General features: G+C 36.9%; 2 protein-coding genes across 2 annotated transcripts; both read right to left on the minus strand.

Moving 5' to 3' along the window:
* Positions 1 to 3788: 3788 nt before the first annotated feature.
* Positions 3789 to 8043, minus strand: prpf38b (pre-mRNA processing factor 38B). The gene is made up of 6 exons (XM_020922225.2): positions 7641 to 8043; positions 6933 to 7001; positions 6666 to 6817; positions 6533 to 6593; positions 5337 to 5572; positions 3789 to 5030 (listed from the first exon to the last, which is right to left on the minus strand). The coding sequence occupies exons 1-6, from the start codon at positions 7827 to 7829 to the stop codon at positions 4376 to 4378; spliced, it is 1362 nt and encodes a 453-aa protein (XP_020777884.1). The 5' UTR covers positions 7830 to 8043; the 3' UTR covers positions 3789 to 4375.
* A 171-nt stretch (positions 8044 to 8214) lies between these two features.
* On the minus strand, positions 8215 to 12336 carry LOC110158576 (EEIG family member 2-like). Its single transcript, XM_020923086.2, has 11 exons — positions 11896 to 12336; positions 11185 to 11305; positions 11032 to 11061; positions 10637 to 10753; positions 9806 to 9852; positions 9397 to 9500; positions 9237 to 9332; positions 8949 to 9153; positions 8744 to 8880; positions 8558 to 8621; positions 8215 to 8479 (listed from the first exon to the last, which is right to left on the minus strand). Exons 1-11 carry the CDS (start codon positions 12039 to 12041, stop codon positions 8437 to 8439), a joined length of 1110 nt encoding a protein of 369 aa, XP_020778745.1. The 5' UTR covers positions 12042 to 12336; the 3' UTR covers positions 8215 to 8436.
* Positions 12337 to 12403: the final 67 nt, after the last annotated feature.

The raw sequence follows: 12403 nt of genomic DNA on the forward strand, positions 1-12403 counted from the left end.
TATTGCACAACCTTTTGAGGCAAACTCTGCAAACAAACAATTTCTGTAACTGTCAATGAGACTTCTGCACTGATCAACTGGTATTTTGACCCACTCCACGTCAGCAAACTGCTCTAGTTGTCTCAAGTTTGAAGGGTGCCTTCTCCAGACAGCATCTTTCAGCTCCTTTCACAGATGTTCAATAGGATTGAGATCTGGGCTCACAGAAGACCACTTCAGAACAGTCCAATGTTTTTGTTCTTAGCCTGTTCTTGTGTGTTTTTAGCTGTGTGTTTTGGGTCATTTTCCTGTTGGAAGTCCCATGACCTATGACTGAGACCAAGCTTTCTGACACTAGGCAACACATTTCATTCCAAAATACAATGATTAAAGACACCCTGTGCCAGATGCAGCTAAACAGCTCCAGAACCTAACAAAGCCTCCTCCATGCTTCACAGTAGGGACAGTGTTCTTTTCTTGGTCTGCTTCATTTTTGCATCTGTGAACATAGAGCTGATGTGTCTTGCCAAAGAGCTCCAGTTTTGTCTCATCTGTTCAAAGGACATTTTCCCAGAAGCTTTGTGTCTTGTTAATATGCATTGTGACAAATTCCAGTCTCACTTTTTTATGATTTGGTCTCAGCAGTGGTGTCCTCACATGAAGCCCACTTTGGCTCAAACAGTGACAGATGGTGCAGTCTGACACTGATGTACCTTGCCCTCCAAGTTCACATTTAATTTGTTTGGAGGTTGTTCTGAGCTCTTTGGTTACCATTTGTATGATCCATCTCTTTAATTTGTCATCAATTTTCCTCTTGCGGCCATGTCCAGGGAGGTTGGCTACAGTCCTGTGGACCTTAAACTTCTGAATAGCATGTGCAACTGTAATCACAGGAACATCAAACTGCTTGGAGATGGTCTTACTGTCTTTATCTTTAATCTTCTTGTCTATCATCTTCTTTCTAGTCTCCTGACACAGTTCTCTTCTTCACTTTCTCTGGTCCATTTTCAGTGTTGTCTCCATTATGTCTTCAAACAGCACAATGACAACATGTCACCCTTTAAACAGGCAGACTGACTGAGGACAAGTTTGAAGACACCTGTGATGCAGATTAGAGGACACACCTCAGTTTAACATGTCCCTATTGTCCAATTACTCACAATCTTTTCTAGGAGTACCATCATTTTTGTCCAAGCCAGTATCATTATTATTATTATTATTTTTTTAATAATTCTGTTGAAAAACAAATCAAAAACAGTGTCTGATTTTCATTGGCTATTTTTCAGAAATTTTTTATTTATTATTGCTTTTCTTAGTTTCAAGTTATTTCAGTGAAAACTGTTGATTTTTCTTTCATTACCAGAGGGGTACCAACAATTTTGTCCACGACTTGTCATTTTAAACAAGCCTATTGCCTAGTAGGGTTGGTGTGAACAAAGTTTTTTTTTAGTTTTTTTTTTAATGCAGATTAATTGTAACTTCCATTCTTACTAAGAGTATGACTGAACCTTAACACTAGAACTCTCAAAAAGTGATCAAATCCTAAGGCATCTTTTGTAACATGAGAACACTTTTACTTTGAAAACACATCACAGTTACATATGTAAAAAAAATTCATATGTGTAGTGATGTCTACATTAACTTAGTAAGAATAACGGTTGCTTGGAGCACAGTGCAAAACATTTCTCTTTATAGGTTTCAGAGACTTCAGGTTATATTCCTATTGGCAAAATAAAACAACTAATTTAGGTAGTTGAGCAGTCCAAACAGCAGAAAGTGGCATAAAGTTAAACAAATATCTGTAATATATGATGATCTGTAAGTTAGTAACAATTTAATAACAAAAATATTTACTTTTAGTAACGCACATCAAAGAGAGAGCTGCCCAACAGAGTGATTAAACAATTAGCAACAGTAACTAGGCATGGTATGGAAACGTAGAAGAAAAACAATGGTTCCCCCAGTCTTTCTATGTATTTCATCAGTTTTTCTAATCTATATTCACACTACACTACAGCACACTTTAAACAAAATACAAACATCACATTAACAATTTCACAAACCTCTGAAACCCAGTTTTGCTGAACTCAAAAAGCAGTCCAGCTAATGCAATGATACAATCATATAATTCTAACTGGAATTTATGATGACCCTTCTACATATGCAACAGCCATATTGGGTATGATCAGCCTGTATGTTTTCCAATTTTTGAAGGAGGTTGTGTTTATCTGCTGTCTACAAGGCTGACAATTGGCTGAACTAAGCTCAGTGGTGAGTTTTTCATTTTTGTTTTACTGTATTATAACATTTAAATTAACATAGGGACTAGACCAGGACGTAGTGTTTACATTTTTATATTTGCAATTAAAATACAGACAAAAGAGCCATTAAAGTGAGATGAATCAATTGTAAATATTTTTTTTCCTCAACAGTTTTCAAGATGTTGGATTATGGGATGAGAACACTGGATATGAGAATGCTAAAACAACTTGTTTTTCAAGGCGACAAGTGAAGACAAGTTTGGTTTCTGTGCTAGAATAACCATAATCCATAAGGAAATCTCTTGTTGATGCTCCTTACTTTGATTAAGTATAGGTGTTTCTTGCATTTGTTCTATTTGGCTAAAATGTTGAAATATGAAAGCAATCTAATTGTATAAATGTTGGAATTATTGACTTTTTTCCCTAATAAAACTATTTTGAATGTACTTTTTTTTTCTTTTTTTTTTTTAAATTCTCATGCTTTAACAAAACTATTAATCTCTTCATTTAGCTCCATGTCTTCCAACATCTGGGCCCTCTGCTAACAACTCAAATGTAAATGTAGTGTGAATGGAGCCTACTGCCCATCAGATAGTTTAATCAATCAGTATTTCACCCACTGTAACAAACCATATTCCTACTTGCCTGTTGGTCACAGCCAGATATGAGGGAAAAACTTTAAGTGACTGATATGTATGTGCACTTAATGACACTGTACTGTTCTCTTTCAGCAAATAAGGACACCCGCAGGCGCAGAGATCTCACAGACATCGGCTGGAATGGTACAATACAATTATTTTGCTTTCCAGTTATTGACTTGAGTTATGATTAAGTTAGTTAAGTTAGCTAACTGTCTCTATCCCACAGAATTCAAGATGGCTGATCATTAAACCGCACCCTCTGCGTTTGTTGTTTCCTGGAAGAGCTGAGATGATTCTGAAAAAATGATTGGAAATGATTGCTCTGGAGAGAAACCGTTTTCCTCTTGGATTTGAGTCCAGAGTTTTTTTACTGTACCAGAACTCCAAACTAGAATGTGATGATTTCTCAGTGTTTTAGGCCTACAAAATGGTAGAAATGTGTTCTCACCAGTTGCTCTTATCAGTTAGATTTTTTTTAACATTACACTTGACAAAATTCAAGCTGTGCAAATGTCTGTAGTGCATGTAAAAATCTATGTAGTCTAATCAGTTACCTAATCGTTATTGATTAAATTAAGACTGTACGATAGAGAGCTTGTCTGGGGTTTCAGTAGATATGTTGTTTTTCATATTTGTAAACTTTGTTTAAACTTAGAGATAATATATAAACATGGCAATATATCAGTAAACGTGTATGTTGTTTTGTAATCTTGCATTGAATATGGAAAATACCAATTTAATTAAACTATAAAATTAAAGAATGTTGCACTCATCTTTAATTTATGTACTTTAACTTTTATAAAACCAGAAAGAGAATTTCTTACAATTTACTAAGTATCCAGAGCGTGTACACATCAAATGTTATAGGAAAAATCCCCAAATTCATGACAGAAAATAATGTCACAAGTTCCTTTTTTTGTCAGCTGTTTTTATTAGAAAAACAAAATGGGCAAACACACCACAAAGCGAATTTTGTGTTTTGTGTAGAACCTAACCATTGCAGTTTGTCTTTTGAAAAAACATTCTCAGGCTGTCAACACACAGCAATGGACTGAATTGTGGTGCATTATAAATATTGGCTATGCTACAATGTTCACTCAGATCATGCCAAATTAAAACAAAGGTTAAAAAACAGCACACAAATGTCTTTTAAATTTAAACAACTTGCATTGCAACTTAGTGTGGGGATTTTTAACAGCAAAGAGCTTCATAAATACAAAATTACAGCAGGAAATACAACTCAGACCATGCTTGTGTAAACAGCCCTCAAATATTATGTACAACAAACTAATGTCTTTCTGTAAGAATAACAATAAAATCTAAAAAAGGAAATTTCCACTTTTCAAAACAAAATTAATTTGTAGAAGGATGAAAGGACAAAATAAAAAGGCAACAATATACTAGATCAAGACATTTCCAGATGTCTGGTGAGCTAAAATTACAATGGCTGATAGAATAGAGCAAAAACAAACACAAATGTTGTTCAGAAACAGTTCAATCTATGCTCTGACTCCTTCTGCGTTCACTGTGTTTATTGTAGTCATTGCTAGACTCGCGCTGGTGATGGGACCTTTCTTTGCTGCGGCTGCGTTTGTGAGACCGTGACTCTCCGTCTCTGTCCCTGTCTCGTTCTCTCTCTCGGCTGTGGCTCCGTTCACGTTTGCGACTTTTTTCATCAGCACTTTTGTGTTTCTTTTCCCTGCTCCGACTTCTGGTGGATCTCCTGCCCTTCCTTTCGTCTCTATGGCGCTCCCTATCATCTTTATGTCTCCTGTCTTCCTTGTCCTCCCTGTTTTTCCTGTCCCGGGACCGCTCTCTCTCTGAGCCCCTGTCTTTGTGGTAATCCCTGTCTTTCCGTCTACTCCTGTCATCCCCGCCATCCCTCTCTTTGTCTCTTCTCTCAATGCGCCTGTCCCGGCTGCTGCTACGACTTTTTCTGCGCTCGCGCCGCTCTTGGGGTTTGTCTGGGCTTCGTGAGCGCCGCCTGTCTCGCTCTCCTCTGTCCCTGTCCCGCTCCTTCCTTTGGCGATCCCGCTCTCGTTCTAACTCACGGTCAAAGCTTGGGCCACGACGATCTCTGTCTCGATGATGGCTCCTGCTCCTTGAGCGCTTAGGTGATCTTCTTGGACTCTGTGATCGACGGGAGGATCTGACAAAAGGATAACAAACAATTTTTATATTTTATTGTTCATTATTTGATCAACTAAAATTATGGAAAATTGCAATTGTACCACATTGGAATTTACAATTTTTTTTATTGAATAGGTGGACAAAGTCATAATTTGATAAATACATTTTTAAACTTTTCATTGGAAGCCTTTTAAGTAAAACTAACTCCAGCATAAACCAATACATAATCTGAACTGTACCAGACTCAGGACAGTTCACATAGTGTGACAAGAATGTGTAGCTAGTAGACAAAATGCATACAAGTTAGTACATCTACGTAACTTACCTAGAACGATGGCGTTCCCCCGGTCTTCCAGGTTCTGCTTCAGTAGCTTCCTCCTCTGTGACCTCCTTCGGAGTAACCTTACGAGGCCTACTTTTCATTTGCTGGTCAATTGCCTTCTGCACAGGCACAGGGATACGTGGGAACAAAGTTGAAAACCACTCCAATTTGGTCAAGAAGGAGCGGAGCATCTCCCCAATGGTCATGACACAGCCACCTCCTGCCTTCACATCAAGTTCCTGAAGTTAAATATAGAAAAACTAGTTACTTAATGAAAAATACCTGAACATGTGTTTGAGCAAATTTATACAATTTGTGATGTCCCACGTACTGAACCTTCACCTCTGTTCATGTAGCTTAATATCATAAATTACACATTAAACATAAAACACTAAAATATGAACTGTACTATAATTTGCAAGTTGTGGACTCAAGCTTCAAAAGGACATCACTGTTGATTATTTTAGTAAATGTCCATAATGTCTGTGCCAAGGGAGCCAATCCAATGTTTTTGTTTTTTTTTTTAAATTGGACAAGAAAAAAATAATATGCTAATTATAAAAATGCCCTGTGTATGCAGATACGCATTTGCACAAGTGCAAACAAGGAATTATATTTATAAATAAAATAGAACAGCATCTTGCACTCACACACACAAACCAACAGTGCTGAGATACAATATCCAATTCACCTGCTGCACAATGGACATCTAAGGAAAAAAACACGGGAATTAACCATGTGGGTAGAATATCAATCAATTGTCTAAAATAAAGGAACAAACATTAAAGAGGCCTGGTTGCACAGCCCAATAATACCAATTTGATTGAAAAATTGACAGATTCATACACACAACAGCTTTGTCAGACAGACTTCATGTTTTCATTAGAAAATTAGATTAGTTGGAAAATCTGATGTGTGCAACAAGTCCTTAAAATTCAGTAAATAAGAAAAAATAGCATGCTTGTAATCACACTAAACTACAGCTCATCATTGTACTTACCCTTAAAAAGAGCAGAGGCACAGCGAAAAGTAACTGAACTGCTTAAATTTAAGGAAACCTTTGGGACAATTAAGCCAAATGAAGGCAAAGGTGAAAAATCAGCCATGAGCATCACAAGGGGTATATGCTTAAATGGCCAGCGGTTCTCTAAATAATATAGGAAGAGAATAAAAAGGAATTATTACCCGAGCAGACATACCTCCTCATCATCCAAGAAGCCATCATACCACTCAATCAAATCAGCTGGGGGCTGAGTATACCTGTCCAAAAAGTGTTTCATATTTAACATGTTTGTGTTGAACAACATGAACATCATAATAAAGAAATCATACCGAATGTACATGAAGCCAAGTGCTCTGATGTAAGGGGAGTCTGTGTGGGTGATGAGACCCATCAGCTGTTTCCGAGTGAGTTTGAGGGTAAATAGTTTATATAAAAGGCAGAAAGCTGTTGACACAATCCCTCCAGTTCCAACTCCACGTACCTGGAATCACAGAAATCTGAACATTTTAACAGTCCAATAAATAACTGCTTGTCCAATACATAACAATAATGGGATGACTATGAAGGTATTACAAGAGGACGTACTTCGTACTTACCCCTCCGCACATTCCAGTTTGGCCTGCAGTCTTTCTGCTTCCCTTTTCCCAAGGTTCAACATGAGTTACCTATATGTACATAGACAAAAAAATATTAATGGTAATGTAAAACTCAATAAAGTTAACTTAAATATAGGAGGTGCAGACAAGTTGTCAAATACTGGCTCTCAAATTTATGGGCAACTGTTACTAAAGAATTGAAAATAACTGAGTTGCAAATACAGGGAAATGTAAGACAACGTGTTATATATGCCAAATGTTATCATTATATTTTTTTTAAATACTTATTATGACCCAGATATGTGTTCTTAATAAAGATTGAATTGAATATGGGTAATATTAACGCAAAACTGCTTGCTGCTGACCGATGTAGTCCCCAAGGCTCAGAGTTATCTTCATAGTCATGCGACGTCAAAGAGTCTAAACGGAAATACGATTGGAGACTCCTGGTACATTACTCACCAGTTAGCCTTCACTTGCATTGTTTTAGCTTAATGGCTAACAGCAGATAATTATGCTTCCATGCCAAGTACAAGTCCCATTCAATAAGACACATTGTAGATTTCCCAGTTTTATATTTAAATTAGTCTTGAATAATGCCGAATGTACTTTCAGATACAGCCATATACTGAAGCGGGAAGCCACAAATGACGTTACCTAATCACGGATGTACCATAGCATGCGGGTTAGCAACAGCTTGTTAGCTACCTTGAAATAAATTTCATCCACAACTTCATGGTATGTCTTCAGTTCATAAAGTTGGACTTTGAAATAGGGCGAAGACAGCACATTGGTAAGAATCATAGGGTTTAGGTTCATAGTCTTTTCGTTACCCCACAAGGGCAATACATTTCCATGTTTTCCTGGTGCAGTTTTGCTCACGGCCTGGTTAGCCATGACTCTTGAGTCCCACGAACGGTCCCGCGCCGAAAGCACCTTAGTTCGCAGCCGGAGACTTAACAATTACACTTCCATTGATTTCAAGGGTGATATTATTATCGAAATCCCATTAGATGTGTTGCAGTTTGTCCAGCTTTTTTAATGTTAACGATGAAAACTTCCCGCCGTCGTTACAGCTTGTGTTCTCAGTAAAACAGGAAGTACAGCCGGAAGTGGCACCTTCTACGTCATTTTATTAAAAATAAAATAAAATAAAATAGCAGACGTCCACCTGAATCATATAAGTCTATGATCTGAATCCAGAAGTAGTTAGCATAAGACCGCTGACTGTATAAATGTTTTACATATCAGTTGGGCGTTTTCTAAATTTAACATGTATGAATTGCACAGCAGAAATTATTTTAATAACATACAAAAATTAAAACAGTTCATGTATAAAAAAGAAATTCGACATAACCAGATAAGGTGTAGTGTAGGTATACAGTCAATGAGTGTAGTGTACTAAATGATTATTGCAACACCTTAGATTGCACACCAGGGGACTCTTGTGGTTCCAAAATAAGAGCGCAAATCTCATTGTTCCATGTGGTACCAAGGGCAGTCTCTAGTGCTGGATCACAACCTGTTCAAAGGTCCCAACTCCAACCCTGAAATAATGACAACATGGGAGTGAGTCACATGGCTGTAGTTTAATGTGACATTGACAAATAAGTTAATACACCCACCTGGTATATTGGCTTCCCAAGGCAGTGCTGCCACCAGGTCCAACAAACAGACTTAAACCTTCTTCTACAGAAACAAAGCAAAGGTTAAGTGGACGACCATAGATAAATGTGTCAGTAAATACTCTATTGTTAGGTCTGTTCCTTACTTCATATAGCCTCATACAGTAATGTATGCAGTTTACACACCTTCTGTACTGGAGTCCAACAAGTCATGACTAAAATCCTGGCTCTGCAAGATTGTCTCTATTACGTCATCTGCATTCACTCTTGTGGCGTCAACTCGCTTCAACTGGTTCTCAACTGAGTTTTGTTTTAAAGGTTGCCTAAAGAGAAATTGTATTAGCATACTGGCAGACGTTTTATTCAGTTCCATGAACAAATTGATTGTTACCTTGAGATTTTTTGAGGAGATGAGAGATGTTCATGATCTTTAAAGCTGGTAATGACTACAGGGAGGGGAGGTCTCTCCCAGTCACCTTTGTGAAAATGCTGCTCACTGATTTCATGGATGCTCCCAATGCCTGTAGAGGCTGAATCACCAGAGGGATCTCTCTTGTGATTAAGTTCTATTAAACTGGAATGATTTGAACTGCAGCCTATATGGAAAAGTTAGTAAGTAGCTACTAAACATATTAAAATAAACTTCACTATCTAAGCAAAATGTCTTTTTATCATATACCTGACATTTTTGAATGCTGACTTGCATGGCTTGGGGTTCTGGAGTGACCATAAGCTAAAAGTCCTTCTGGGACAGAAACTGATTTCACAGGACTTCCTATAGTTTGAAAAACAATGATTATAAACGTTTTTTGTTTGTTTTTTCTATTGAATGTGTTTACCTCTTAAAGACAGTGATGTTTGCTGGTCTCCACCATGTCTGTCCTCAAGTAGGCACCCTGCTTCAGTCTGTGGAATCCTTAGTGTCATAGCTGTAGATGGAGGACTATAGGAAACATGAAAAAACAATGGCCTTATTTACATTTACTTAAAAACACACACTGAATATGTATGTTGAGACTTCTACATATATATGACTCCTTGTGTTAGTTTAGCAGTTAAAATTTCACTGTTCTTTTACAGTTAATCTTCCATTGGATATTTAAACTAGCTCATAGACATATAATGTAAATTGCAATTAAATATGTACTTTTCCTAAAACATTTAGGCTTTGTCACACCTGTTATTTGTTATTACATATTCCTATGCAGTAAATACATTTATATATTGATGATGGTTGCAGGCGCTTACGCTTTAAAACAAGGATCTCCAGATATGAGCTGTGTATTGATTACAACCTGCAATGACAGGAACCAAATTGCATTTTAGTGTTTGGACATAATATGAACAGTCATGTTTCTCATTACATATTATTCTTGTTCATTAATGGCAAATAAGTTGGACTAAATGGTTATGAACATAATCTAGATTGATCGATATGGGTGTTTGCATGGTAGAAAGTGATACTGATTTTTTGGCAACCAATCGATGGTTGATAGATTTTCCAATATTTTGAGATCAATATTAAAGGGCTGATATTGATATGAAACTATAAATTCAATGAATGTGTGTGACGTGATCCATGTAGGAACCTTATCTTTATACTTTTTGCTTGCAATGATCTTTTAGACATCTATAGCCCCAGTCCTTAAGGGGAACAAAATATATAGTTTCCTACTTCTGAATTTGAACCTATTTAACCAAATTTCACAAATTTTCAAATGGATGCCCAAATAACCAATGATTATTTAATGATTACTTCATTACATACGTGTTCCTTTACCTTTCAACATAATAATGACCAGCCCAAAACCTACTATTTGTTCTCTCACCTTTGGCTTGAGAAAATAGCCAATGCACAGCAGTGTCCTCTACACACTCAAGTGTAAAGATAAGATTTTTTTTTTTTTTTTCCCTTTAGGCCCAAACAAAATTTTGACCTATGTTGAAGCTTTAAGGGCATTAGCCAGTGATTATGACGCGTGCAATTATGTGTGCAATTATCTTCCCAACATATCCACCAATCAATACATGAGAGTATAGTTTAATCTTTTGCTTTCCTTTAATAATACAATAGTATACCTTTAGTATTGAATTGTCCTGTCTGGTATGCTTTGTATCATAGCCTTCAAGAAGACATCGTCGTATACAACTACCAGAGCCAGCAAACTCAGACAAATTCAAGTCAGCAAAGCCAAGCTGTAAATGATACATAATGAAACAAACATAAGATGTTAAAAAAATATATGAATAATCATGAATAAAATGAATGTTCTGAGTTACACATAAGGTCCTGAAAAAGCAAAACATCTGTAACATAAGTTATTCTTTATCAATTTTTCAAACATTAACAGAAGCTGGAAATTAAAATTAAAACAAATAACAGAGAAAAGCATTGAAAGATAAATTATGTCCGGGAAATGTTAAATAAAATGTGCAAATAAATAAACTACGAACTACAAATGTAATGTGTTTACCTTTGTGAAACTTTTCCCCCCTTTCACTTCCTAAAAATACAGATACTTTTGTCACATTTTCTTATTACTACAGTAACATTTTCAAAAAATATCACCTTTACTTTTGATTATTTGTTGGTAAGTTTTTATTATAAAGACATAAAATGTTTGTACCTTGCGCACAGATACCCGACAAAAACAAGGGTCCAGTATACCAGTTATTGCATTGGCGCTCATCTTACAAACAAAGGAGAATCTCGTACCCCAGCGAACACAGTTTGCTTGAACAGTCTCCCTAAGAAATCATGAAATTAGTGTTAATTAAAAACGCGTGAATGTGTGATCTCTGCCATAATAAAGCATTACAGCATACATATTAAACTCAATGACTGACGCTGTAACAAGTAAAGGGGGAGGATCGTAAGAAAGAGCCATGTTTACACACGCACTGTTGCCATAGCAGTTGAGTTTGGCTCGCACGTGTTTTCCCAACGACCTTTTTCCAAGTGGATCACCCAAGTGCAGCGTTAATTATAAGCTCTAAGCCAATTATTAACAATAATATAAATGTTTGAATTGAGGCTTATAAAGCGCCGAAATCCTCACATTGTTAAGATTCATTAGGTGCCTGTCTCTCAAACTATGTTTATTTCAACCAAAAAGCAGGATGCCTACAATAACTGCAAAAGATCACCCTTGCCCAATAAAATGTACGCAAAACAGACAGGTTATAACATAACCAAATATATGGCTATTGATTACAATTCATAGACTGCTACCACTGGTCTGACAAATAGTGAGGTCAGGGGCGTCGATTGTAAAGTCACATGAATTGATCAAATAGTCATTTTCCCGCAGTGACAAATGATAAATAGAAAAACATACCGGGAAGACTCTTCGGAAAACCCTCCCTCCAGTAGCCTAACTTTACAAAATATTACCCCATTTACAAAGGGGACAGAGGATAATTCTTCCAGGTCAAAGTCAACTTTAAATTTAAATCTCTTCTTCTTTAGGAGAATAAAAGACATAGTTCCTCGACCGTGGAGACGTGACTGAGCTCTGCCCGCTCTCTCTCTCTCTCGCCTCAGCTGTGTCACTCGTGTGTCGTACTTACTCAACTTCAAACTTTTTTTTACCCGCCCAGTCGGCCAAGTCTATCACTACTGTACTGTAACGGTCCTTTGGGGAAGCATTGACTGGACACACACAATTAAACACATGTCCCTCTTTGGCCAATAGCAAATAAATAAATAACGTCCAAATATTGGACTTGTGAGCCCGGAATTCTTTTTCAATGCTTTCCCGCTGTGTACAGATTGTCACGTTAGGTCCTGTCTCTGCGTAAGCCGCTGTTTCTGAACAATGTTTAAAATGTCTCTCTCTAGTGGTC

Source organism: Boleophthalmus pectinirostris, unplaced genomic scaffold (assembly GCF_026225935.1).
Source record: "Boleophthalmus pectinirostris isolate CB_2022bp ecotype Guang Dong unplaced genomic scaffold, ASM2622593v1 HiC_scaffold_16, whole genome shotgun sequence".
Taxonomy (NCBI): Eukaryota; Metazoa; Chordata; class Actinopteri; order Gobiiformes; family Gobiidae; genus Boleophthalmus; species Boleophthalmus pectinirostris.

Coding starts and splice junctions, on each gene's coding strand:
- prpf38b (XM_020922225.2), bottom strand. CDS start 7,829: ATGGCTAACCAGGCCGTGAGCAAAACTGCACCAGGAAAACATGGAAAT. Junction 6,818..6,932: donor AAACTGGAATGTGCGGAGGG/GTAAGTACGAAG, acceptor CTGTGATTCCAG/GTACGTGGAGTTGGAACTGG. Junction 5,573..6,532: donor GCTTCTTGGATGATGAGGAG/GTATGTCTGCTC, acceptor ATTTAACTTCAG/GAACTTGATGTGAAGGCAGG.
- LOC110158576 (XM_020923086.2), bottom strand. CDS start 12,041: ATGTCTTTTATTCTCCTAAAGAAGAAGAGATTTAAATTTAAAGTTGAC. Junction 10,754..11,031: donor GGGGGAAAAGTTTCACAAAG/GTAAACACATTA, acceptor TATCATTTACAG/CTTGGCTTTGCTGACTTGAA. Junction 8,881..8,948: donor TCTCCTCAAAAAATCTCAAG/GTAACAATCAAT, acceptor ATTTCTCTTTAG/GCAACCTTTAAAACAAAACT.